The 23,799-nt window shown below is 39.7% G+C and overlaps 1 protein-coding gene across 3 annotated transcripts in view; it reads right to left on the reverse strand.

The window, feature by feature from the left end:
- The window catches only part of kcnb2b (potassium voltage-gated channel subfamily B member 2b), an 82,442-nt gene extending 59,249 nt beyond the window's left edge, over positions 1-23,193 (reverse strand). The window contains exons 1-2 of one of the 3 annotated variants that reach the window (XM_026292679.2): positions 22,856-23,193; positions 21,050-21,656 (exon numbers count right to left, since the gene is read on the reverse strand). In XM_026292679.2, coding sequence (XP_026148464.1) covers positions 21,050-21,634 — 585 coding nt within the window. In that variant the 5' untranslated portion in view covers positions 21,635-21,656; positions 22,856-23,193. Of the gene's footprint in view, positions 1-21,049; positions 21,752-22,698; positions 22,823-22,855 lie in introns of those variants that run through there. The other 2 variants (XM_026292676.2, XM_026292677.2) reach the window with 2 other exon arrangements.
- Between the last annotated feature and the right edge of the window lie 606 nt (positions 23,194-23,799).

Raw genomic sequence — 23,799 nt, forward strand, 5'->3', positions numbered from 1 at the left:
CTCTGCCTCTTGCATGGCATATCAGGATGATAAAGTGATACCCATACACTTCTGTAGCTGTGCTAAATTTGACTTGTCACGGTGGAAACTGAACTTTAAATAGCCCACTCTGTGTTTATGCCAGATTAGTACCAGCACACGCTTAGCTCACTTGCTAATATCCCTAAGTTGTCTTAGGGAGTGTTGTCAGATTAGGTGGTGTAATGACTTGCATTCTTACTGCATGGGCCTATGGTCTTGTCATCCAGCGATCACTCAGAGGTAAAGGATTAGTGTGCAAAAAAAGAGGGCTCCCAGACCCTCTGATTGAGCTGATTGAGATTCCCATAGGTGTGAATGTGCTTGTCTGTCTGTGCGTCAGCTCTTTCATAGACTGGGGATCTGTCCAAGGTGTACCCCGCCTCTTGCCCATTGTCAGCCGGGATTGACTCCAGCCCCCAACGACCCTCTACAGGATAAGTGTTGTGGGTAATAGATAAATGGATGACACAAAGTGGATCATACACTTCCTGGCCAAAAAAAAAAGTTGCATACTATTTCACTGCATCGTCTTTGGCTTTGATTACGGCACACCGTTTGAACCACCGTGGCACTATTTTGACAACCTTATGCAATATCACGAGATTTATGTGTGTCCAGAGCTGCATTAAACTTTGGCTGAGATCTTGTATTGGTGATGGGGTGAGCCGGACCACTTCATAAAGTCTTCTTTAGCATATCCCAATGACTTCCAGTTAAGGTCAGCAGTCTGTCGTGGACAATTTCATTTATGAAAACAATTCGTCGTGCTCCCAGAACCACACTTTCACCATTCGAGCCCGATGAATCTTGGCATTGTTGTCCTGGAATATGCTTCTGCCACAGTGCTGTGCAAGTTCGCACTTGATAAGAGCTAGCTCATACATTAAAATGAAGTATTTCACATTCATACTTCACAATACAGAATGTTGAACTGAACTGAACTGAACGGTCCAGGAAATTACTAGTTCACATTCATGTCTTCCCGTAATTAAGCATTTATTAATTTATTTTTGAACAAGCTGTCCTGAGCACTAAAACACATTTTGTCAGTAGAATCTCCTCCCATCCATCCATCACAGGCCGAGTAGTTAAACATCGAGAGGGAACTTTGTTTTAGTGCAATGGTGTTAAAGTTGTTGTCCATACTGAACAAAGCATTTGCTGTTCACGTTCATTGTCCTGTATGTTAATGCCAATCACATCCATGCTATTTAGTTGCAAACTGATCCATTCAGTTTACTGTTCTCAGAAGGAAATGTGCATTCAATGAAAGATGAGTTTTTAAACGTGTTTATGCACAATGCTGCCATGTCACCTGGGAAGAAAAAAATCCACTGATGAGACAACCTGGTTGTCCAGGATATTTAGTTCATCACCTAGTACAATAAGCACGAGACCTTATGAATGCATTGCTTCATCCACTTCACCTCTTACTCTGAAGTGCCCCTCACTCTGGAACAGGGTAAAGCTGCCCTCATCAGACACATGATCTTTTACTATTGCTCAAAATCGCTATCGTCTCTAGCAAACAGAAGCCTTTTTTTGATTAGCGTAAGAAATGTCTTTTTTTTTTTTGAGGTCCCACAGCTGTTTCCTGTGAGTTCTTGTCACATTGTGCACTTGGAAAAGATTCAAGATTTTATCCAAAGACATTGCTTCCAAGAAGCTGAAGGTTTACGACTATTCGCCCAGATTTTAATAATGTACTGGACTTTTGTTTATTGTCTTGACACAGGGCAGTAATTTGACCTTTCTGAAACAAAATAGCATCTTTTCCATGACCTATGGGATATGTCTTCTGACACTGTTATTTAAAAAATGAGAAATTACTCACTGCATCAGTTATGGTCCAGAGAGCTGTAGCCAGCAGAAACATATTCTTCTCTGTGTGTATTTACTTATTTAAATCCAGAGAGTGACTTTGTACAATTTAAGTGAGCTGCCTGAAAAACACAGAGCTATAGTGAGTGAAAGGGTATGAATATGATTTCCTCTCAACAACTGGCTGTAGTGCACCTCCTCATGTCAGTAACCTGTCTCTCTTAAATACCTGATCATAGAGTGGCCATGACAGTCCGGAGACTGAATGAGATCTTTGAAAGCAGGAATGAAGATGGATCAGCATAATCAGCACAAAAAAAAAAAAGTACTCCATTGTCAAATTTGTTCTTTTCTATTTTTCTACCTAATATTCCATTGAAAATTTAAAAAGTCCAAAATATTCATTTCAAAAATCCAAAATATTCATTACACATTGATGTGACAAATTAATAATAAAATATTTTTAAATTGAATTCACTTTCACAGTTTGCTATTTTTTTTACATTTTGCATAGAGAAAATAATTTTGTTTGGTGGGCCACTGTCACATACTACCTGAAGACAAACTGAGTGTCTGACAACCTGCCTACTCAGCTCAATGCAAATATATATCTCATATGTAAATATACAGAGTTATGAGTTACAACCTCAGCTATGGAGCTTAAAATAAGAGAAGCCACAAGGCCATGAGAGTGAAGGTTTTCTTCTAAAGAGCAGCACATGTGCTTCTCATGTAATGGTACACTTCAAGGTGCAGGCTGAACACATGTGGTCATTAAAAATTTACCTCAATTTGCAGAGGCCAAGGAAAGAGAGGGAGTCTCCACCTAACATCACCAAACAACATTATTTAATTTGACAGAAATATTGATGAAAGTCTTGGATCGAAGGAAACATCATATTAAAAGAATTAGGAAATTATTTAAGAGCTATTGATTCCACCACTGTAGTGAGTTTCTTATATGTGGCCCAGCAACAAACACTGAGGCTGTGTGCAGTTACAAGGAGGAGGAAAGGAATGCGCTTCTAAGCTATCAATAAAATTTTGTGAATAGGAGCCACCACCCTGTTATGGTCAAGGAGTAACAACCATAACCAAAGTGTCATTCCTGTGAAGCTGCCTACTGCAATTCTTCATAATAGGTTTTTATCACTTCAAATTCAGTGTGTTACTCTGACACACTGTGGCTACTCTCTCTCTCTCTCTGTGGTATTTCTGTTGTTTCATTTTTTAGTCAATCTAAAAACTCCCTGTTTCTGTCTGTAAGCAGTTTGTAACAATTCAAGGAAACTATCAATGTTTCATACCAAAGTACATCTCCTACTAATGCCTCCTTAGAATGACAGTTAACTAGTGCATATGAATGAGACCTTTGTCAGAGCACAGAGCTGATATCTGCTGATAAGACTGAAGATGTCATTATCATGAAATTCAGATTGACTGAAAAAAAATCTCAGCAAAACATTAGCTCCTCTGGAACTTGTGTCTAATTTAAAGGACAAAAGACCTGAAGGGGAATTTGTTTGACATTTAATGTTATGACTCCTCCATGTCACTTGAATTGCATGGTGCTGTCCATTCAGTATAATGGTGTGTAAATGGATGCATACACAGGTGCTTTGCACACATGCATATGGCACATCCTAATGTGGTCTGCAAGCTGTGTATACTGCATTGTCAGTACAAGACCCCATGAGGACTAATAGGGAGACTCTTATTCAGTGTTTGTGCAGGCATGCAGGGTATCCTGCCTGAAAGCATATGTGGCCACATATGCTTGTAAACACACGCACATAATCACACTTAACTATTCAATTATAAATGGCTATGCATGTATCAACATCCTCAAATGATAAAGAGAGCAGTGGGAATGAACCAAAACAATAGCACTGCAGGCCACAGCATGAGCTGAAAGACATTACAAAGAGATGGAGGACACTACGCTGGTTTTTCATTATAGTGAAAATATTCACATTACATATAATCATCTGGCTCATTGTATTATATTAATTTAAGCTAAACAACTTCTTTATGCGCCATACCTAGTATTTCTACCTGTTCCTGCACCCCTCGCCTCATTGTTATTTATCTTGGAGACAGAGAAGCTCCAGATTAGACTGTGAACCCTGGCAATCCAGTGTCCCTCAGTAATGCCACCCTCCCCCATTAAGCCCCTGCTTGGTCTTCTATTAGACAAGCCAAACAGAAAACCATTTTAATGAACCAGCTTTTTGGCCTTGTTTATCTTTAATCTGTTATACGCCAGCAATGCTAATTGATTCACAATAATCATGAGCACGTGATTGTGGCGATGACAGGCAGATGGGACATTGCAGCTGACACTATGTAACAAAGCTGTTAATTTATGTCCTAGTGTCATCAGAGGAGATTAGTGTAGCAGCACATCAGGTTGTATGCATGTCGGTCAGACAGACAGGGACTTGGATTTATGCATCACTACACTAGCGTTAATCCCTGCAAGAGGACAGACTTTGGCTTTCAATTAGGAAAGAGTAATTTGTGGAATTTTTGTGTTCAGTAAGACAAATTACACTGCTGTGATTAAATCGGCTCACCTTTTAAACATGCTGAAATGATAAACATTTTTAAATTAATATTTATTAATCTTTTAAACTATTAAACATAAACAGCATTCCTCTGTCACAGCTTTCCACTGCCAAAGTGTGTGCTGTTTCTCCAGACACATTCCTTAAACTCTGTGTAGATCCATCAGCTGCACACTATATACCTGGAAATCTGGAAAACTCACAGATATCAGATGTTATTCTTTTGATAAATACCTTTCTGTGCACTTCTTCAGGTTATTTAGTTGAATGAAATTGTTACCTGTAGAATGGAAATGAATCCAACATATCTTGTTTGAATATTCCTCAGTATTGGTGTCTGTACCCTTGAGGATACTTAAAATGAAATGAATGTCTCATAAGATAACATACAGAAGCACACAGAGACAAAAGTTTACCCTGCGGATGTGTCACTTTCTAAACTTTCACAGTGTGAATTTTGTAATTAAAGGAATAAAACCATATTGAAGTAATGATAGAAAATATGATCTACGTATCTAAAAGCAGATCAGTTGTACGATTTAATGCTTTGCATCATAATCCACATTAGGCTTACTCATTCAAAATTAAGCTATATGTTTAAATAATGAGACCTTCTAATCTTCATCCATAGTTCCTTGAGACTAACCAGCTGAAACTAACCAAAGAGAAAATCTAGATTTTCAAATTGTATTTGCATGATTGTTAATTTTCTGTATTGTGAAGGAAAGCAACCACTCAAAAAAGCAAGTCTAGCAACACTGGAAATGTGACAAAGGCCAGTGCTACTTTACGTTGTATCAACAGTCCATACAATACATCCATCAACATTAGTATTGTTATTTGCTTTCAGGCACCTTATTCATTGTGTTAGAACAGGAGGCAAAACTAGGAGTGCTCGGGTGGCATTTAGATACTGTCACACTACTTAAGGGGGATTTACTGCAGAACAAGTATACTTTAAAATCTTTAGTTGGGCTAGTTCCTTAAACAGTGGCCACTGTTGGTAAGTCTAAGTGTAGGCCAGAATTTACACTCACATAGATTAGACTGCACAGTGCTATTCTGTGAAATCAGATACGTGAGCCTTTCCACACACTGTAGCCAACACCAAGGAGACATCCTACCAATTCCATCCTGGAATACACTGACCATCCCCTTCACAACATCCTGATGGACAGAGAAGTAGCTGCAGTGGACGACTCACCTCATTGCACTACCGCAGTACTAAATGATATAGCCCCACTGCCATCAGGCTCTACAACACCTTAGACAATGGCAGATGACACTTGACTACTGACTCCTCTCTCTACTGACTTAATTACAAGACTACCTGAATTTCCCTTAAAGTAAATGTTATCAAAATAAATCTTATCCCATCTGACAACACCATAAGTCAGTGTGACTATTCAGGTGTATCAGACACTTATACTTTGGCCCAGTACTTGGCCCTCTGACAGTGACACGGTTCACATGGTCTGAGTGTGTGTCCCTGTGTGCCCTTAGGTCACTCTGTCCCTTGCTTAAATGGCAGTAATCTGATTACAATTACCCCATGAAACTAAACAGCTGCATGGTTTGCCTGACTACACACACAGATGGACAGTTCTGGTTGAGGGCGCATCTAATGACGTGTTTGACTGATTTAGCTTGATGTCATGAATAACTGGATGGAAACTGATGACACAGGAAGAGTGTGATGAATCAAATACCTAAAGCTGTTCATGATTTGTCATTGTTGTGGGGATTAAAGCTGTGTGGGTTACAGAAAGCTTTTAGTAAACGCTGGGTAGACACACTTTGGATGTTATCACATGATTCAGCAGCTTGTTATCACTTGTCATTGAACCATAGTTATGACTCAGGAGATCCCTATTCTAGCTACTATGAGGTATAGTACAGTAGCTCATTATCACGCCATAATCTTTTGTTGTCATGGTTACATTGATAAACATTAAACATGCCTGATTTGTGCACAAAAACTATGTGGTTAGATTTAACCACTAAAACTATGTAGTCAGGTTTAGCAGTTGTCTGGGTTACAATGCTCACTGATAAAAACACATTTCACACTGGAATCAAACATCACTGTCCTGTGGGAACGTGCAGTGTTTTCTAACCCAACTTCCTCACTCTATATACCACATCACCTGATTTGCTTGTATAATAATTACTACAATCACTACAAGTCTCCTAAATACCTATATCTGTTGATACCGGTAGGTACAGGAAATACTTCTTCCAACTTTATAATGACACTATCAAATGGCCCGACAGCACCCAAATCAGCTATCCTGAGAATCTGCTCTAAAATCAGTGATTAAATCAATCTTTTTGTAAAATGGTTTCTTCTCTTAGTATTTGTTAAAACAGTATGATACTATTATTCAACATTTTCACTTATTTTAATGAATATAAGATTTGTGTTGAGATCCATCTTATTTTGTCAATACTAACATCAATTAAGTTTGACACATTGGCAGGGTTAGCTAAAAAAAATCAGGGGCACATTTGTGTTTATTATAATTCATCTTCTGGCCAACATTTCAGTTTGACACAAAGTAGTGACAAAACAAGAGGCCGACTTTGCCCTCAAGTTATTTCACTGGCAAACAACACTGGCAGAATTCATGCAAAAATAGGTGAATAAATAAGAAAAAAAGATTAAATATTATGTTTGGACTAAAAAAAATAATAAATTATTTAAGATGAACTTTTTGGATTGTTTTTTTAGCTGTCAGAGAACCAAAATTTAATGAGCATTAAAGCATTTGAGGCAAGATAAAGTTTCTGTGGTCTGCAATGAGGAATTAGTGCGGCTTAGCAGACAATGTGGGAGGTCTGCACACACACAACAAAGAGCAGAATGTATAATAATTTCTTCTGTCACTTCCTCGGGTGTAGGGTGACAGCAAACAGCTGGGAGCACAACCCACAGTGACGCCAACAGCATAATGACACAACACCAAAGTGAGAAAGAAGATGAAGAGGGCACATGAAAAAGAAGGTGGTCCAACTGAAGAGATAAAATAAGAAAAATCCATGAAATGCTAAATACTAGGGGGAGGAGTGAGGAGGAGGTGGTGGTGATGAGAAGGAAATGTAAAGAAGTGCATTTGCCCAATCAGAATGGCTGCTGTTTCATCACACATCCACAAGACAGTTGCTAACAAGTGTCTTTAAGAATTTTCAACCCCTTACTGATCTGCTCTATTCTCTCTTACATGTCCTCAGAGGATCCATAGAGCAGAGGTCTGTAATTAAGCTCTCCTATCATACCAAAGTCCATGTTATACTCCTGATACTCTGGAAACCCTCTGGTTGGACTGCAGATCTGAGCAATAAGAAAGACAGAGACACCCTTCTTACTTTCACATAAACTCAAACCCAACTTGCCAGATTATTGCAATTATGCTGAGCATAAAAGAAAATCACTCCAGAGAAAATCCGTGCACACTGAAGACAAGCTGGAGTCAGTGAGACAGTGCCGATAACGTAGAGCCCATATGTTTCCCTTACATTTGTGTTTGGGTTTGAACGTGGGGCTGAGGTACCAGCTCCTCTGCCTCTTAAACAGCCTGTATAGACATGCATTGTTCCCAGGGTGTCGATAAGTCACTATGGCACACCACGGTCGCCATGGAAACTACACAAACACAGCATTTCCGAGGAAACAACTAAAATGGAGTTGATTACATGTTCTTTTCTTTTCTTAGAGGGTGTTTCTTTAGAGAGCACTGCCAGAACTAGGATATCCCATCGTGTTTGTGTGAAATCTCAATATGTATTAGTTTTTTTCTCCAACAATCATTTTTTAAGTTGTACATATAGTTTGTGTGTTTACTGTATGCAAAGCCACTGGGTTTTTTTTTTATAGCAACACAGTCACTGTCATTCAGAAGATGCCAAATTTTTGACATTTTATTTAAGCTGCTGGCATGTCATTGGTATGCACATGGTACCCTTTTGTGTCTGCATCTGCCACACAGGGTTATCAATTGACTGCAATGTTACCCTACCCGTGGCAGTATTAAACGCCCTGGGCAGCGGCACCGGCTGTCTATTGACTTCAGTGTAAACCTATCTGTGGCAATACTGGACACATTGAAACTGGAGCCAAGGAATGATGCAGATTTTCTGCCCAAATAAGATATTCAATAGGAGGACTGGGAAATGCTGTGAATGTATTAAATTATGTTTATTGATTTTTAATAAACACTGGCTAATATTACTGTATAAATATCCTGCATTTGATATGACAGAAAGTACCTTTTATTTAGTGTAGAGGTTACATGTCCCTTTTCCTACCTGAGAAATTAAATCTTTAAATATCCTTTAAATTAGGGGAAAAAATTACACTAGAAAAATACTTAATTATTTTAACAGTTACTCTTGCTTACTTTACTTTAACATTAAACTGTAGCTAAGGTTTCTAACTGGTAACTTTTATTTTATCAGGAGATTTGACAACTGCTTCAAAAATGGCTGCTGTTCCTGTTATCACTATATTATTATAATCTCGAGAGTTATTTATGTCAAATCCAGTGTAGATAGATTAAAGAACAAAAATAGCTAAAACGCATTTATGTTTATGTTCTAAACAGGGAGGCCTCATAGCTGACCCACAGAGGCAAAGCACATTTTTTATATCAATTAGATAATTTATTATTTATTTATCCACTGCAGAAATACATGTAGTGCACTGGTGTAATTATAGACATTAATCACATACAGTACCAACAGTGTTTGTTAATTCTTGCCTGTTCATTGACTTACACTACCACCCCAATTTTCCAGTTTTTCATTGAAATTTAAACAGTTTAACTCCAGTGAATAACCTTAAATTGTAGGTAAATTTTAATAAATTGACAGAGGTGGAAAAAAAAGTTTAGGTTATTAAAGTTAGGTTGTTGATAACCCTCTGTCTGTAAAAAAACAGTGTTGGAACAGACTGCATTACTACAACCTCCTAAACAATGTTTGGACAGTACTGTTCTGCAGCAAGTAGTACATTGCTCTCATAACGGCGAGAAAAAGACAACTACCAAAGGAAGGCACACAGACCATCATAACCCCTAAAAGTGTAGGTCTTTTTTTCGAGAAAGTGCAAAGAAAACCAATATGTCAGTGAGTCCAGTTTCCTACACCATCAAAATGCACTTGGAAACAGGAGGGCATTGACAGGAAGAGGGTTGGCAGACCCAAAGCCGCAACAGCACAGTCTCCAGACTTAAACCCCATCAATCTGGTTTGTGATGAACTGGTCTGAAGGTTGAAAGTAAAGCACCCTACAGTGAGTCCAGTTTTCTACACCATCAAAAGGCACTTGGAAACTGGAGGACACTGACAGGAAGAGGGCTGGCACAACAGCGCAGTTTCCAGACTTAAGCCCCATCAATCTGGTTTGGGATTAACTGGACTGAAGGTTGAAATTAAAGCAACGTACAAGGGCAACACATTTATGGAAACTCCTGCAACAGTGTTGGGGAAGAACTTTCTGAATAATATTTAATATCTGTTGTGGAAATAATGCCACAGTTGTGTTTGGCTGTTACACAGCTATGCTCATCATTTTAAATACCCCTGGCTGACACAATTTGAAAAATACTAATAATACCTTTTTTAAAAGCTATAAATGACCACACAGAGAATATTTCTTTATAAGGAATGCAGCCAGATAGTATCTTTATTAATTTCAGTCGTCATTATGTTTTTTTAAAAAGCAGGTAATGAGGAGAGGAAAACACTATTCATCATATTAATGTAAAAATTTATCCTACTTAAAATGTGGAGACTGGAGACTGCTCAACCTAATGCTGTTAATGTTATGTATTATTGTATCTGTTCTGGTATCCAAAACTAATATAAAACACACAATTTAAGCACAGAAATCCACTGTATAATTAAATTACCAGATTCCCATGTTTGTTAATTAAGATTAATTAATTTGAAATACTTTTAAAATAAAACTTTGAATATTAGATTTCCAGGTGGGAAATGTTTCTGAGTCATCCTACTGAATACCTGACTTGGGCAAAATTTTGCATTATTTCTTGGCACTGCAACATGAGATAAAACAACCAGTATTTCCACAGACAGATTTACAGTGGGGTCTTTAGATGGCATGGCTGGTTGAACATCTAATACTGTCATGGGTAAGTTGACATTAGAGTTAAATGTGCATCTGATGCAGACACAAAAGTGGACCAGTTGTGTACCCATGAGAGGCTAGAAGCTTTGAAAAAATGTTATTATATGACACCCTGGGTATGAGAACAGATTGACTGAAAATGTACAGAGCACCTTTGTGCAGCAGTAGCATATTAGAAGTAAAGATACCATAGGGATTAGTCCTCTAACCACTGGTGCTAAATCAAAAATGTGATTGATATACAGCCAAATATAAAAACACCACAATAAATACCAATGCACTCTCATGTCACTGCTTCCAAGATGGAATGGTGAGCAAGATCACAATTCACCTCCTAAGGAAATATAGAGAGAAAGGTGGAAAGGAGACAAAAAGTAAAGGGAAGCTATGAACAATTTGTGGGGTGGAATAGGACAGGAAGTGAAGAATATTGAAAAAGAGGTGACAAAAGAGAATGAGGGAGACAGCAGCATGGCACTGACGTTAATGTTGCATCCACAGAAAGCTGTCTCAGCAGTATTTGCTGCTCTTTTCAAATAAAGAGATGTGTGTATATGTGTGTGTATGGGCACGCCTGCTGTACCTACCAAGGGCAAAATGTGTATATTATTTTATGTATGTTCAGGGATATGGAAGACTGGTTATGAGTAGATAGTGTGTGTTGTGTGAAGGGAGATCACTCAAGCATATAATAGAGATCTTTTGTTGGAATGATGACTCACTTGGGGCCCCATTAGCCCCATGAATGTCACTTACGGAAGCAATCCCACCCAGCGCTACCACTTGTCCAGAGTCCATCACAAACTTGATTAGAATTTACAGAATGTCTCACTTTGAGAAGACATTCAACAATATTTTTTTTTGTTGTTTGTTTTTTTCAGTTTGGACTTTTTGCAGGCTGAACAGACATGACAGGTGTAACTAATAAAACGGTTTTCCATCTAAGCAATGTGTAAAAACTTTACTGGGATATTTTCAATGTTTTCTCTATCTATCTATCTATCTATCTATCTATCTATCTATCTATCTATCTATCTATCTATCTATCTATCTATCTATCTATCCATCTATCCATCCATCCATCTATCTATCTATCTATCCATCCATCTATCTATCTATCTATCTATCTATCTATCCATCTATCCATCTATCTATCTATCCATCTATCTATCTATCCATCCATCCATCTATCTATCTAATGTGACTGTTTGTCCAATTTAAAGGTCAGCAGTATGAAATTTTGTCTTGCTTTGTCTCGCAACAACTTCCCGTGCCTCACCTTAAATGTTCCCTTTCATCCGTGCAGGAGAAACTCTTAGACAGACCACTTTAGCTAGATCAATACAGGACTGTAGTGTCCTAACCTCCTGTTCATTTTAAATATGACCCAGGGATTCCTCTGCTCTAAAAACTAAATGAGATCGAGTCAGCCTCTTATGAGTCTGAGATAATCTAATACAAGCACATTTTGATATTTAAAATCAAAAATAGCTTTCTGATTTATTATATATTATTTGCCACATACATGTCTATGTTTGTAAATGCAGTGTTTGATCAATACTGTCAGCAGAAATCCACTGCACCGACAGTGTACACTTATTGAATATAAACAGATTCCAAGCTAAACCTTAAGCTATGAGCATAATTTCATTCTAACATTTCACATTCATGCAATACCAACATATGAACCTTTGCCAATATTTTCCTAGTAAATGTGCAATGTGATTGTTATGAAAGTTGATATTTGCTGCTTAGTAACATAACTATGAACTCAAACAGCACTAACAAAACTGTGGAGAATAAAAAATCTTCTATCCACTCCTTTCAACATGTGTGCTGTTGTCCATATGAGAGAACTCATGATTAGCTGGAGAAGGACCAACTAATGAGTATCTTATAATGACCATTTGTCATCTGAACCATATTATCGAACCAAGTGTCTCCTTATGTTTTAGGTGACTTATACACAGGAAAGAAAGACAGAGGTGGCCAGTGACTCTGGGTTAAAGTATGTCCTGGAACACCCAGGTGATAAATGTAGCTGCCTCTACCCATGCAAGCACTACAAGAACTCATGCCACCTATAATCTAGGAGGTTCTCTCTTATCTGATTACGATTGCAGGGTAAAGAGGATTTAGGTGCTGGTGCCTAAATGCTAGGCTGCGCTGATTAGAGACCTGGTGGAAGGCTTATGTAACTAGAAGACTGTAAGAGTGGAGAAGGTGTGCTGAACCTAAACGACAATCTCCATCCCTGTAATACATCAGGACAACTTCCTAAAGGCCAAATAAGATAAGGTAGTACAATAATATCTTCTCCTCCTTGACTCCTTCAAGGTTTGGAGTCAGTTCGCCTCTTGCATAGAAGCTTCAGACTGAGAGAAATATCTGACTTGAAAAACAATGAAATAAACTTATAAATTATAATTGAAGACAGAAACAAAACAAAACAAAATTAGGTTTCATAACACTGGAGTCAAGCATCCACTGACCGGGCTTTTTATGAAATAAGCCTAAAGTAACTAAAATCCTTTTACCCAACAAGCTGTAAACATGTCTTCCATAAACTGCCAATGCTCATTGATTTATCCTTCCAAAGACTGACCACAAATCATACAGAGATGAAAGGACGATAATGAAACCCAAAACAGTGGTCCGTCTGCTTGAATTTGACCCAGGGCACATACTGTACGTAACATTTGAATTAATGCTGACTAAAGGCTTCTGCTTCATTTTCCTTATTCCCACCTCCCTTCATTGTTGACTCTCACACTATCAGAAACCACATCAATATACGCACAAAGCCAAATACTTTCCTCATTGCTGTAAAAGCTTGGAAGGAAATGAGTGGATAGAGAGTAAGAGGCTGTCTGCAATGAGCTAAAACATCGGGAAGCTTCAAGTGCTATAGAGTTACAGTGCATGAGCTAATTGAATTTCTTCTTGTCACACTTAAAGCTATATCACTTTTGCTGTCTCACATATCCACGATTCTATAAATTGAACAATGCAAAATCAACTGTGTGTGACTATGACATTCACAAAAGCTGACATTTAAGGTATGTGTTAAGTAGTCTATAATTCTACAGGTTCCTCATATTGTGCCATCATCATCAACGGCAGTGTCTGTGGTAGACTGACTTTCACTGCTTCCAAGCGTGGGAGGACCAAACATCACAAGTCTGTGCCCAAGCAAGCCCACAGCTTAGCATTCCCAGTAGCTAGATGGGTTTATTAGATTGAGGAGAGAATAATTGTGTATGATAAGCACAGAGTTGGACATGAGTAATGTACAGAGGCAGGGATATAGAGTAGAACACCCAGGTTAGTGTCTGGCAAGTTAAAAAAAATTGATCTTTTAAAAATACTGTGAATCTTTGGCCATTATTTTCCAGGGCTAACCAGAGTAAATAGACTCTAAACTGAAGAAAACCTAAATATGTGAATGTCTGAGTGAGTGGTCTAGTTTCTCTTTTAATATTCAGTTTTTTAAAAAAATTTCAGTTTAGTACTCTTCTAAAGTAGACATTTTTAGGAATGCAAATGAAATAAGCTTCATACCCTTTCATATGAATAAAAATAAAATAAAAAATATATATAAAAAAGATATTAGAGCAGAGCACTGTAGGCATTAATGTGACATTTAATAGCAATAATTTAAGATACCAGGATCAGAACCTCATTTATGTGTTAAAGTTGAAGATGTCACTAAATCCCTGTTGTTTAGTAATGTTCGGTGACGTCCTAATACTTATTGCATGCTTTTAGGTTATCATCTGTACAGTGGGTACGGAAAGTATTCAGACCCCTTTAAATTTTTCACTCTTTGTGTCATTGCAGCCATTTGAGAAAATCAAAAAAGTTCATTTTATTTCTCATTAATGTACACTCAGCACCCCATCTTGACAGAAAAAAACAGAAATGTAGAAATTTTTGCAAATTTATTAAAAAAGAAAAACTGAAATATCACATGGTCATAAGTATTCAGACCCTTTGCAGTGACACTCATATTTAACTCACATGCTGTCCATTTCTTCTGATCCTCCTTGAGATGGTTCTGCTCCTTCATTGGAGTCCAGCTGTGTTTAATTAAACTGATTGGACTTGATTAGGAAAGGCACACACCTGTCTATATAAGACCTTACAGCTCACAGTGCATGTCAGAGCAAGTGAGAATCATGAGGTCGAAGGAACTGCCCAAGGAGCTCAGAGACAGAATTGTGGCAAGGCACAGATCTGGCCAAGGATACAAAAGAATTTCTGCAGCACTCAAGGTTCCTAAGAGCACAGTGGCCTCCATAATCCTCAAATGGAAAAAGTTTGGAACGACCAGAACACTTCCTAGACCTGGCCTTCCAGCCAAACTGAGCAATCGTGGGAGAAGAGCCTTGGTGAGAGAGGTAAAGAAGAACCCAAAGATAACTGTGGCTGAGCTCCAGAGATGCAGTAGGGAGATGGGAGAAAGTTCCACAAAGTCAACTATCACTGCAGCCCTCCACCAGTCGGGGATTTTTGGCAGAGTGGCCCGACGGAAGCCTCTCCTCAGTGCAAGACACATGAAAGCCTGCATAGAGTTTTCCAAAAAACACATGAAGGACTCCCAGACTATGAGAAATAAGATTCTCTGGTCTGATGAGACCAAGATTGAACTTTTTGGCGTTAATTCTAAGCGGTATGTGTGGAGAAAACCAGGCACTGCTCATCACCTGCCCAATACAATCCCTACAGTGAAACATGGTGGTGGGAGCATCATGTTGTGGGGGTGTTTTTCAGCTGCAGGGACAGGACGACTGGTTGCAATTGAAGGAAAGATGAATGTGGCCAAGTACAGAGATATCCTGGAAGAAAACCTCTTCCAGAGTGCTCAGGACCTCAGACTGGGCCGAAGGTTCACCTTTCAACAGGACAATGACCCTAAGCACACAGCTAAAATAACAAAGGAGTGGCTTCGGAACAACTCTGTGACCGTTCTTGACTGGTCCAGCCAGAGTCCTGACCTAAACCCTATTGAGCATCTCTGGAGAGACCTGAAAATGGCTGTCCACCAACGTTCACCATCCAACCTGACAGAACTGGAGAGGATCTGCAAGGAAGAATGGCAGAGGATCCCCAAATCCAGGTGTGAAAAACTTGTTGCATCATTCCCAAGAAGACTTCATGGCTGTACTAGCTCAAAAGGATGCTTCTACTCAATACTGAGCACAGGGTCTGAATACTTATGACCATGTGATATTTCAGTTTTTCTTTTTTAATAAATTTGCAAACATTTCTACATTTCTGTTTTTTTCTGTCAAGATGGGGTGCTGAGTGTACATTAATGAGAAATAAAATGAACTTTTTTGATTTTGGCAAATGGCTGCAATGACACAAAGAGTGAAAAATTTAAAGGGGTCTGAATACTTTCCGTACCCACTGTACATCTGAGGCATCCAGTTACACATTTACCATCATACTCATAAAACACACAGTGGGAGAACATAGAAGTTTCAAGCTATATTTCCATCATAGGAAATGCTATCAAATATAAGCCAGTCACTGTACTAACAAAGTCCAGCAACCCCACAGTTTGGATATGGCTTTGTTGTTTGAGCTTCTGTTAAGTAGATTTACTGTAAAACTACATCAGTGACTCACTGTAAACAAAAGAACGGTGAAATTATAAATGATAAGGATAGGATAAGGGCAGCATAAATCCCTCTGACTCTTTATTAAGGATAAGATGTTCTAACCATTGCTGCTGATTTTGTAATATATATTTGAGTAACATGACACTCTTTTACCTGTGGCTATAAACAGGTGCAAGCTACTGTAGTTGCACATAGTGTCTACAAGACAAGGGCTTGTGAGATCTTGTTGTGACATCTTAATTTTCCCTCTGCACGTGGTCCTGTGACAAGTCAAGCACCAGATTTAACTGGACATAAATAACTCCTTGCTCCTCCTCCTCCTCCTCACATGACTCTGTGATTAACAGAAGGTTACACAGTAACACAGAGAAGCAACTGTATTAGTCAGTGTCATCTCTATTATGACCATTTCATTCATTATTCACTGGAAAGGTTTCCAAAGATCCAGCTCAGCATGTTGTGGCATAATTTACATGACAGCATCTCTTCTATCACTCTCTGTCAGGCTTTCCTCCGTCACTCTCTTCCTCCACTTGTTGTTCTCTCTAAACACCCCACTGCTGCCTTCTACAACTGGTGTCCTGGTCTAATGTCAGCTGTAGTTTGGTCTCCATCTTTTTCATATTTCAAGGGCTTGCCCATACTCCCAAAGCAGGTGTCACTGTTATTGCTGGTGCAGAGCAGACCACAGGTGCAATACAGTAGCATATTTGGCTCTAATATCGGATTAATACTGTCAGAGAAAAAGAAAAAAGTGAAAAAAGAACATGTGTTTGCCAGAAGTCTTGGTGACTGCATTTGACAAAGGTCTCACATTACTTTGTACAAAAGCAAATGGCTACCAGCCTTGTAATGGCAATTCCTTGGTCAAGGGCTTTCAGAAGCTTTCAGTGTTCTCACTGCACAATGCATTGCCCATCAAAAGGCTTCCCTGACCTCTGGGAGCTGCCATCTAACAGTATTGTCCTGACAATCTATTTCCAAAGGTACTTTTGCCTGTGCAATAACAAGGCTGAGCTGCTGGAGTCATGTCCAAGTTTTCGTTGTAGAGTGCTAAAAGAATGTTTCTGCAATTTGAAATAGTGTGGGATTCCCCTTTAAGGTTTTGGAGGCTTCCCCAACACAATAGTGAACAGGTCAGCAATACAGAGAAGTGTCTTGAAAATGAGGGACCATGTTGAGAAGGTAAATCAATTTAAATATCAAAAAGTGTATCAAACTCCCCCACTGCTGTCACCTGAGTTTGCCTTAGATTAGATATTGACAGCCTCCATATAACTACTTCATGTGATACACACTTTCCCTATGGAGGCTGCAATTATTAAGATGAAGCGAAATCCTTGTCAATCACAAATCACCAGGGAAAACAATTCATGCAGGAATAAAATTGGAAGGAGCAGCAGTGAGAATAGTGTCCCTATAGAAGGATCTGAGTGTTATTTATACAGTATCATTACCATGTTTTTGCCATTTCTGAAGCTGAACAATTTTAGCACAAAGCTCCAGGGGTCTGAAATTGAATCTAGCACGAACCTCTGTTCCCCACAATGTTATAGCCAAAGGGAAACATCACCACTGAACCTATCTAGTGCACCAGGAACTGCATTTTCCACACAACGGGGATGATGTTACTTTGGTCACACTCACACACGCACACACACACACACACACACACACACACACACACACACACACACAAGACCCTGTGTGTATGATTGTCTGACATGGAATATAATCCCTGACCAGCCTTGCCGTGCACTGCCTGATGATGAGATTAGGATACTGGAGACCCAACGTAAATTACCGGTGATTGGATTCTATCAAGGTTGACCTACCTAACTGAGGAGTCAGAATGGCAATGGAAGGAGGTGGTGGAGGAGGAGTTGAAAGAGATCATCATTTAGACAGGCACAGCTTTAACATTACTACACAGTCATCTGATTCATCCAGTACGAATGAAAACTGAATGTTATGCAGCAGTTTTCTAACACTGTACGTGTTAAAGGCGAAGTGCTATTGACAATTTCAGTTTCAGTTTCCAATCAAATTGAATAACTGTGCTCAAAATAAATAATGCAAACAAATCTAGAAATAAATGTATTCATAGATCTGTTATTTTGATGACTGGCAGATCCAGAAAGAAGTGCATCCATTGGTGAATAACAGAGCTGCAAGAAAACATACTTTCTCATAGAGATGTGCTGCATCACAAGCCAATGATAGTGTCCCAAGTGTATTTTCTGGACTTTGCTTTCCTCATCCAGCCTCTACATGTCACTTGTCTGTTTTTCCTTGCCTTCTCTTCTTGGTCACCTGACTTTGCTCACCAGCTCATCTGTTTCCATTTCCTTAATTGGCTTAGTATTTATACCAGCCATTTTCTCCTAGCTCTTTACTAGATCATCTAATGTGCTCACTGTGGCCCAAATGTTCAATTTTATTGTGGTTGGACTCACTTTCCTGTTTTCAACTCTGCTCGTCTTGGATTCTGGATTTCATCTCTTTCCTTAGATTTTGCCTACAAGTCAGGATTATCTACGTTTCCCTATTTGGACTCTAACTCCATATCCGGATTTTCTGTCTGACACTCTTAGTAAAGCCTCGTACTTCCTCCCATATTCTAATAAACTGCTTACTGCATCTGCCAGTCTGTCTGTTCCATGAGTTTGTGTTTAGGTCTTATTTCTTCATTTGCTTTAAATGAAACAAGACAGAGCAATCTGCCCATTCTGACCCATCAGATCAGACACGAAATGGTGTAGTTATAGCGCACACCTTGAAACATTCAGAAGCAGTCACTAAAACAAATACAGACCCAGAAAAGAAATTGCTGCATGGGCCATGATAGCAAAACTTTTGTTCCCTCAGCCATGGCTAATGGACTTTCGAGGAGTTCCTCAGTAGCCAGGCAACATTACTATACTCCACATGACCTTGCAGGCCTTGCTGTTCCCATCCAGTTTTTCCTGCAGCTGGCCTGCTAGTTTCCTCCAATGTTTTTCTCAGTTGACTATTCACTGGCCCACTAATCATCACTCTGCCTTTGCTTTCTTGACAGATGTCACAGAGTGCAATAGTTCTCAATCTGCATCAAACCTGCTAGCCACCTGCAAGCCTCACTTCTAGCTAGCAACTGCCCTGCAAATCTCTTAGATCTGGGCAGTTCTCCATGACAACCAGCCTTCCCCTCTCCGACTTTACCTTCAATGATCTCCATTAAATTGTTTGTTATGGGAACCTGCATCACTCTTTCCAGGAAATATCTAGAGGTAGGAGCCCCTAAAAAGAAGCACTGCCCCAGCAGATATCACTACCGGCAAACCAGTGCATGACCACAACTTCCTAAACAAGAACAGATCCTCATCTGCCAAGTGCCTTGAACATTTCCATCTGTGTTTGGGTCCACTGTTGACACTGATACCATCTCTCTCCTTAGTCTGTTCCAGAACCTCTTCCTGGGTCAGCCATCAATGCCAGTGTCTCCCCAGCTTTGGAGCCTGTTCCTAGTTGACTACTTCAGTCAATGTCCCTTCAGCCCCTGAGCCTTTTCCTGGGACTGTATCTCTGGCCACCCCATGATGGGTTTATTAGCCAACATTATGCCTGCTTCTGAGTTAGGCTCCAACACCATTGTGCAACTAGTTTTAGAGTCAGTCTTCCGGCTATTTATCCCTGTCATCAGCCATGATTGATGATTTCAAGTCCTAGCATCCATCTGCCTGTCCTGCTTCCTAGTTGCCATGTGCCAGTTTCAGCTTCTGGGAGTTCAGGCACTACTCTGGTTCCCTGACCACAGGAGGTCTTGCATCATGCTCTGATCCCTTGTGTCCTGTTGCCCTTCCAAGGGCTTCCAGGGTCAACCGCCAGTCCACTGCTCCCATGCACATGGGCTTCTGGCTCATGATCCAGAGGGATTCCACCTTCACCACTGGCCGTCTGCCGGCACTTTAGTTAGGTTGCAACAAAACTGTCAGTCTTCACTTCACTTTCCAGCCAAGACACTGTTAACTGGAAAAGGGATCCTGATCCCAAAGGAAAGGCTGATCATACTCCCACCCTCCAAAGCAGCTTTCATGCAGTTACAGCTGCTGCCCATGAGGGAGTTTCTGTTTGTGGATTCACCCTGGTGGTCACCCCATGAGCAGTCTCTTCTTCCTCTTTGGTCCTGGCTGAGCCCTCCTGCTTCTCATGTCCTCAGCTTTCACGTGACCTGCTCATGATCTCCGGATTCCCTGCTATCCACCCACCGGGGCATCTGCCCGATGATGCTTGCGCTCTGAAGCCTTTTAAGCCTTGCACTTTTTCCTGTCTTATAAAAAACTCCTTTCTGCATCTGCCAGTTCGTCCTGTGTGTCTGTATTTGGGTTCTATCCATTTATTTGCTGTTTCATACTGAAATGTGACAGTGACATAGTAACACACCTACCAATTACTTTGTCTAAGCTAAAATGAGACTACATCTAACTCCTGCAGTGATTCCACAACAAATTTATCACTGATAAATCGCGCACTCCAACTATGATATTTGATTATATATCTATTTCCCGTTCTTATTTATTTATTTAGCTTTGTTTCATCTATTACATCCATGCAAATTGTTACACAAAGACTGCAGCTTTCTTTATTTTGAAGTGCTGCTACTTACAAGGATGGAAAATGGACAGTGGGAACAAGAAAACACGGAATAAGAGTATAGTACACAGCTGTTTCACATTTGAATTGATGAACTCATTATTACTGTTTTACAGGAGGGAGTAAGTGTGCCTGTAATGTGTTATAATCCAGACAGAATGTTCGGCTTTCAGTGTGAACAAGAAATGTGAAATGGGGGCGGTGCAATCACACTTCTAGTTTCAGTTCCCTACCTTGGCAGCCACTGAGGAGCTGGGCTTCTCCAGGAGATCCCACAGCTTCTTTCTTTTGTCTGGACAGCAGGTGTTATCAAACTCTCCTTCTCCCTCCCTCTCCCTCATTGTCTCTGCTTCCCTCCGCAGCTCTTCATTCATTTGCTCTTTTTTCTGGTGGTAACGTGCCTGGCAGCATGACTCCAGGTAAATCTCATCAATTCCCCAGTAATCTAACTCCTGGCCAAACGAAAGAGCACACATCTCCTCCATCATGTGTAACTTGCCTGTGCGGTAAAAGTTCAGAATGGAAGTGAAGGCCCCTGGGTGCCGGTCAAAGAAGTATTCATTTTCATTCAGGGTGTAGTCATCACAGACTTCCATTAGGGACTCATGGGTATTGCAGTCTCTAAGCTTGCCAAGCCGGGTTCTGGGTAATCGGTCCAGGGTCCGCCACAGGACTTCATGGTTCAGACCCCCAACATTAAGGCGAACTCTGCGGGAACGGCTTTTGGTGCGGATGATGTCGATGGGCTCTGGGGCCAGGGAGGGAGTGGTTCGGATGTTGGTGGGCTTGAGCCCTGCTGGTCCAAGCTTCTCAGCCATGGTGATGGAAAAGTAGACTTATCTGGGAAGATGTTATGATGACACAAAAAGGAAAATAGAAAAAGTCTAAAAAATTTTGAATTATGTTGGATCCTCTTTAGGCAAGTCCCTCCATGACTGAGAAAACAAAGGAGACAGTTTGTGAAATGACCGAATGACTGATGATACATTATTCATCAGTGAATTCAATCAGATCAATTTCCATATCAAAATGGAGACATATTACATCATTACGCATCTTACTTTTCCAAAAATGAAAAATAAATCAGGTCTTCAAAAGAGGAAGCATTCACCTGTGATTTCATATTGCCAGTCAAAATTAGTATTAGCTGCACAGTGTTAATAATCTCTTATCTAATTTCTAAGGTGTTAGGCAGATTCAGTGAAATTGTTTTTACAGCCAATATGGCTGCTTTTCTTTTGCACTCCACTCAAGCTCTGTTATAGCTGTTGTCAGGCAATAAACTCCTTCTGAAGCACTACTTTCTATGCATCTCATCAGTCAAAATGGGTGGTAGGTCAGCAAATAAATTAAAGAAATCTTCGTGTGCTATTGCTATTTGGGTAGAGGATTCATGTGTAACAGCAATTTATGGAGTTTTATTTACCTTATCATTATCAAATATCTGTTTCAGGTTGTTCCTTATAATCATAGCTTATATTCTGACAAATATTTTCATCCAATACAATCCATGCACATAAAAGTCACTGTATATAATTTATATTTTGCAGTCTGAAACGACTTTCACATTTGTGTTCACAAGTGCTAAAAAATTAAATAGTAAGTTATCAGATTTTTTTAAACTATTTGTTAGCTGGTTTTAAATTACCAATAATTCTACATTATTCTTGTAAAAGGGAGATAAGTGGTTGTTCCTGAATATAAGTTAAATTTACATTTGACTACAAATATGCCAATGTTACTATATAAATGGATTAATTTAAATAGATGTGTATGGGATGTGGCATAAAGCGGGATCACATTCACACTCTATATATCAGTTCGGTCCGCAGTCCATTAAATTAAAAAAAAAAAAAAAACACACGTACACACTGCCTCATACCTGTTACGCTACAACGTATTTTGTGTTCAGTGATGTTTTGATGCCTTCATGATCCAGCACGTCCAATGTAAATCAGTCTATACAATCTGCAATACACAATTTCTGATCTCGACTCTGTTAAAGTAATGTTAAGATGAAGAAAAATAGTCAGTCTCACCTTGCCAAGATAGACCACCTTTTGCATGAAACTCTTCTTGTTCCTAAGGGAGAAGAGGATGAAAAGCGAGCCGGGACCTCCCTTTAGTCAAGCGGCCGCAACTGAAGAGACTCCGCGGACGCCGCGCAGAGAACGCGTGTCCCACATTTTGTTGAAAACGAGTCGAAAAGAAAAGGAAAAAAAGCTTCAAAACCTTCCTCTAAAATGTTAATCGAAAGAGAACCAGCGTTGTTTCGCTAATGGGACATTGAGAAAAGACTCCTGCCTTCATCCAAAAGCTTGAAGCGTGCGGATAAGACAGGCTCACCGAATCACTGTAGCTGCAGATGTCGTGCGCGTAAAAGGCAACGGGAAGGAACGGCATAAGAGAACTGCGGAGTGTCCCGGTATAGTACTACATAAGGAGGAGCAGAGGGGCGCACACGGGCTGCACCACATCCTAGAGGTGAAAGCCTAAACGTAACTGGAAAATAGATTATATGCAAAACAAAATGCAGCGTGCTCCTCCATTAAGCCTATCGAGATTTCTCTGACTTGGAGTTTTACAACATGATGAAGAATAAACGCAAAGAGACTTGATATATGAGCTATTAGGCTATTTATATTATATCCTACCTGAGTTTATAATATATCAAGAACAACTATAGCCAAATGTGTCAGCTCTTATTTTACAATCATATCAAGGGAAATTCCCTGTCAGTGACTGAAAAAATATATTAGGTGCACATTTCACCAAGGGCAACTTTCAGTGAAATGACCGTGTTGGACCTTGTCATGAATTACTGCAAAGATATCCTCTAAAAATGAAATATGAACATAACAGCCTACTTCACTGAGCCTCTTTTTAAAACACAAGCACAACACATTGCTTCATTCATTCCACCTCACTCACACACACAATTGCAGTGCTGCCATGCATTGCACCTAAAACTGCCCAAACGAGA

Source organism: Mastacembelus armatus, chromosome 20, assembly GCF_900324485.2.
Source record: "Mastacembelus armatus chromosome 20, fMasArm1.2, whole genome shotgun sequence".
Taxonomy (NCBI): Eukaryota; Metazoa; Chordata; class Actinopteri; order Synbranchiformes; family Mastacembelidae; genus Mastacembelus; species Mastacembelus armatus.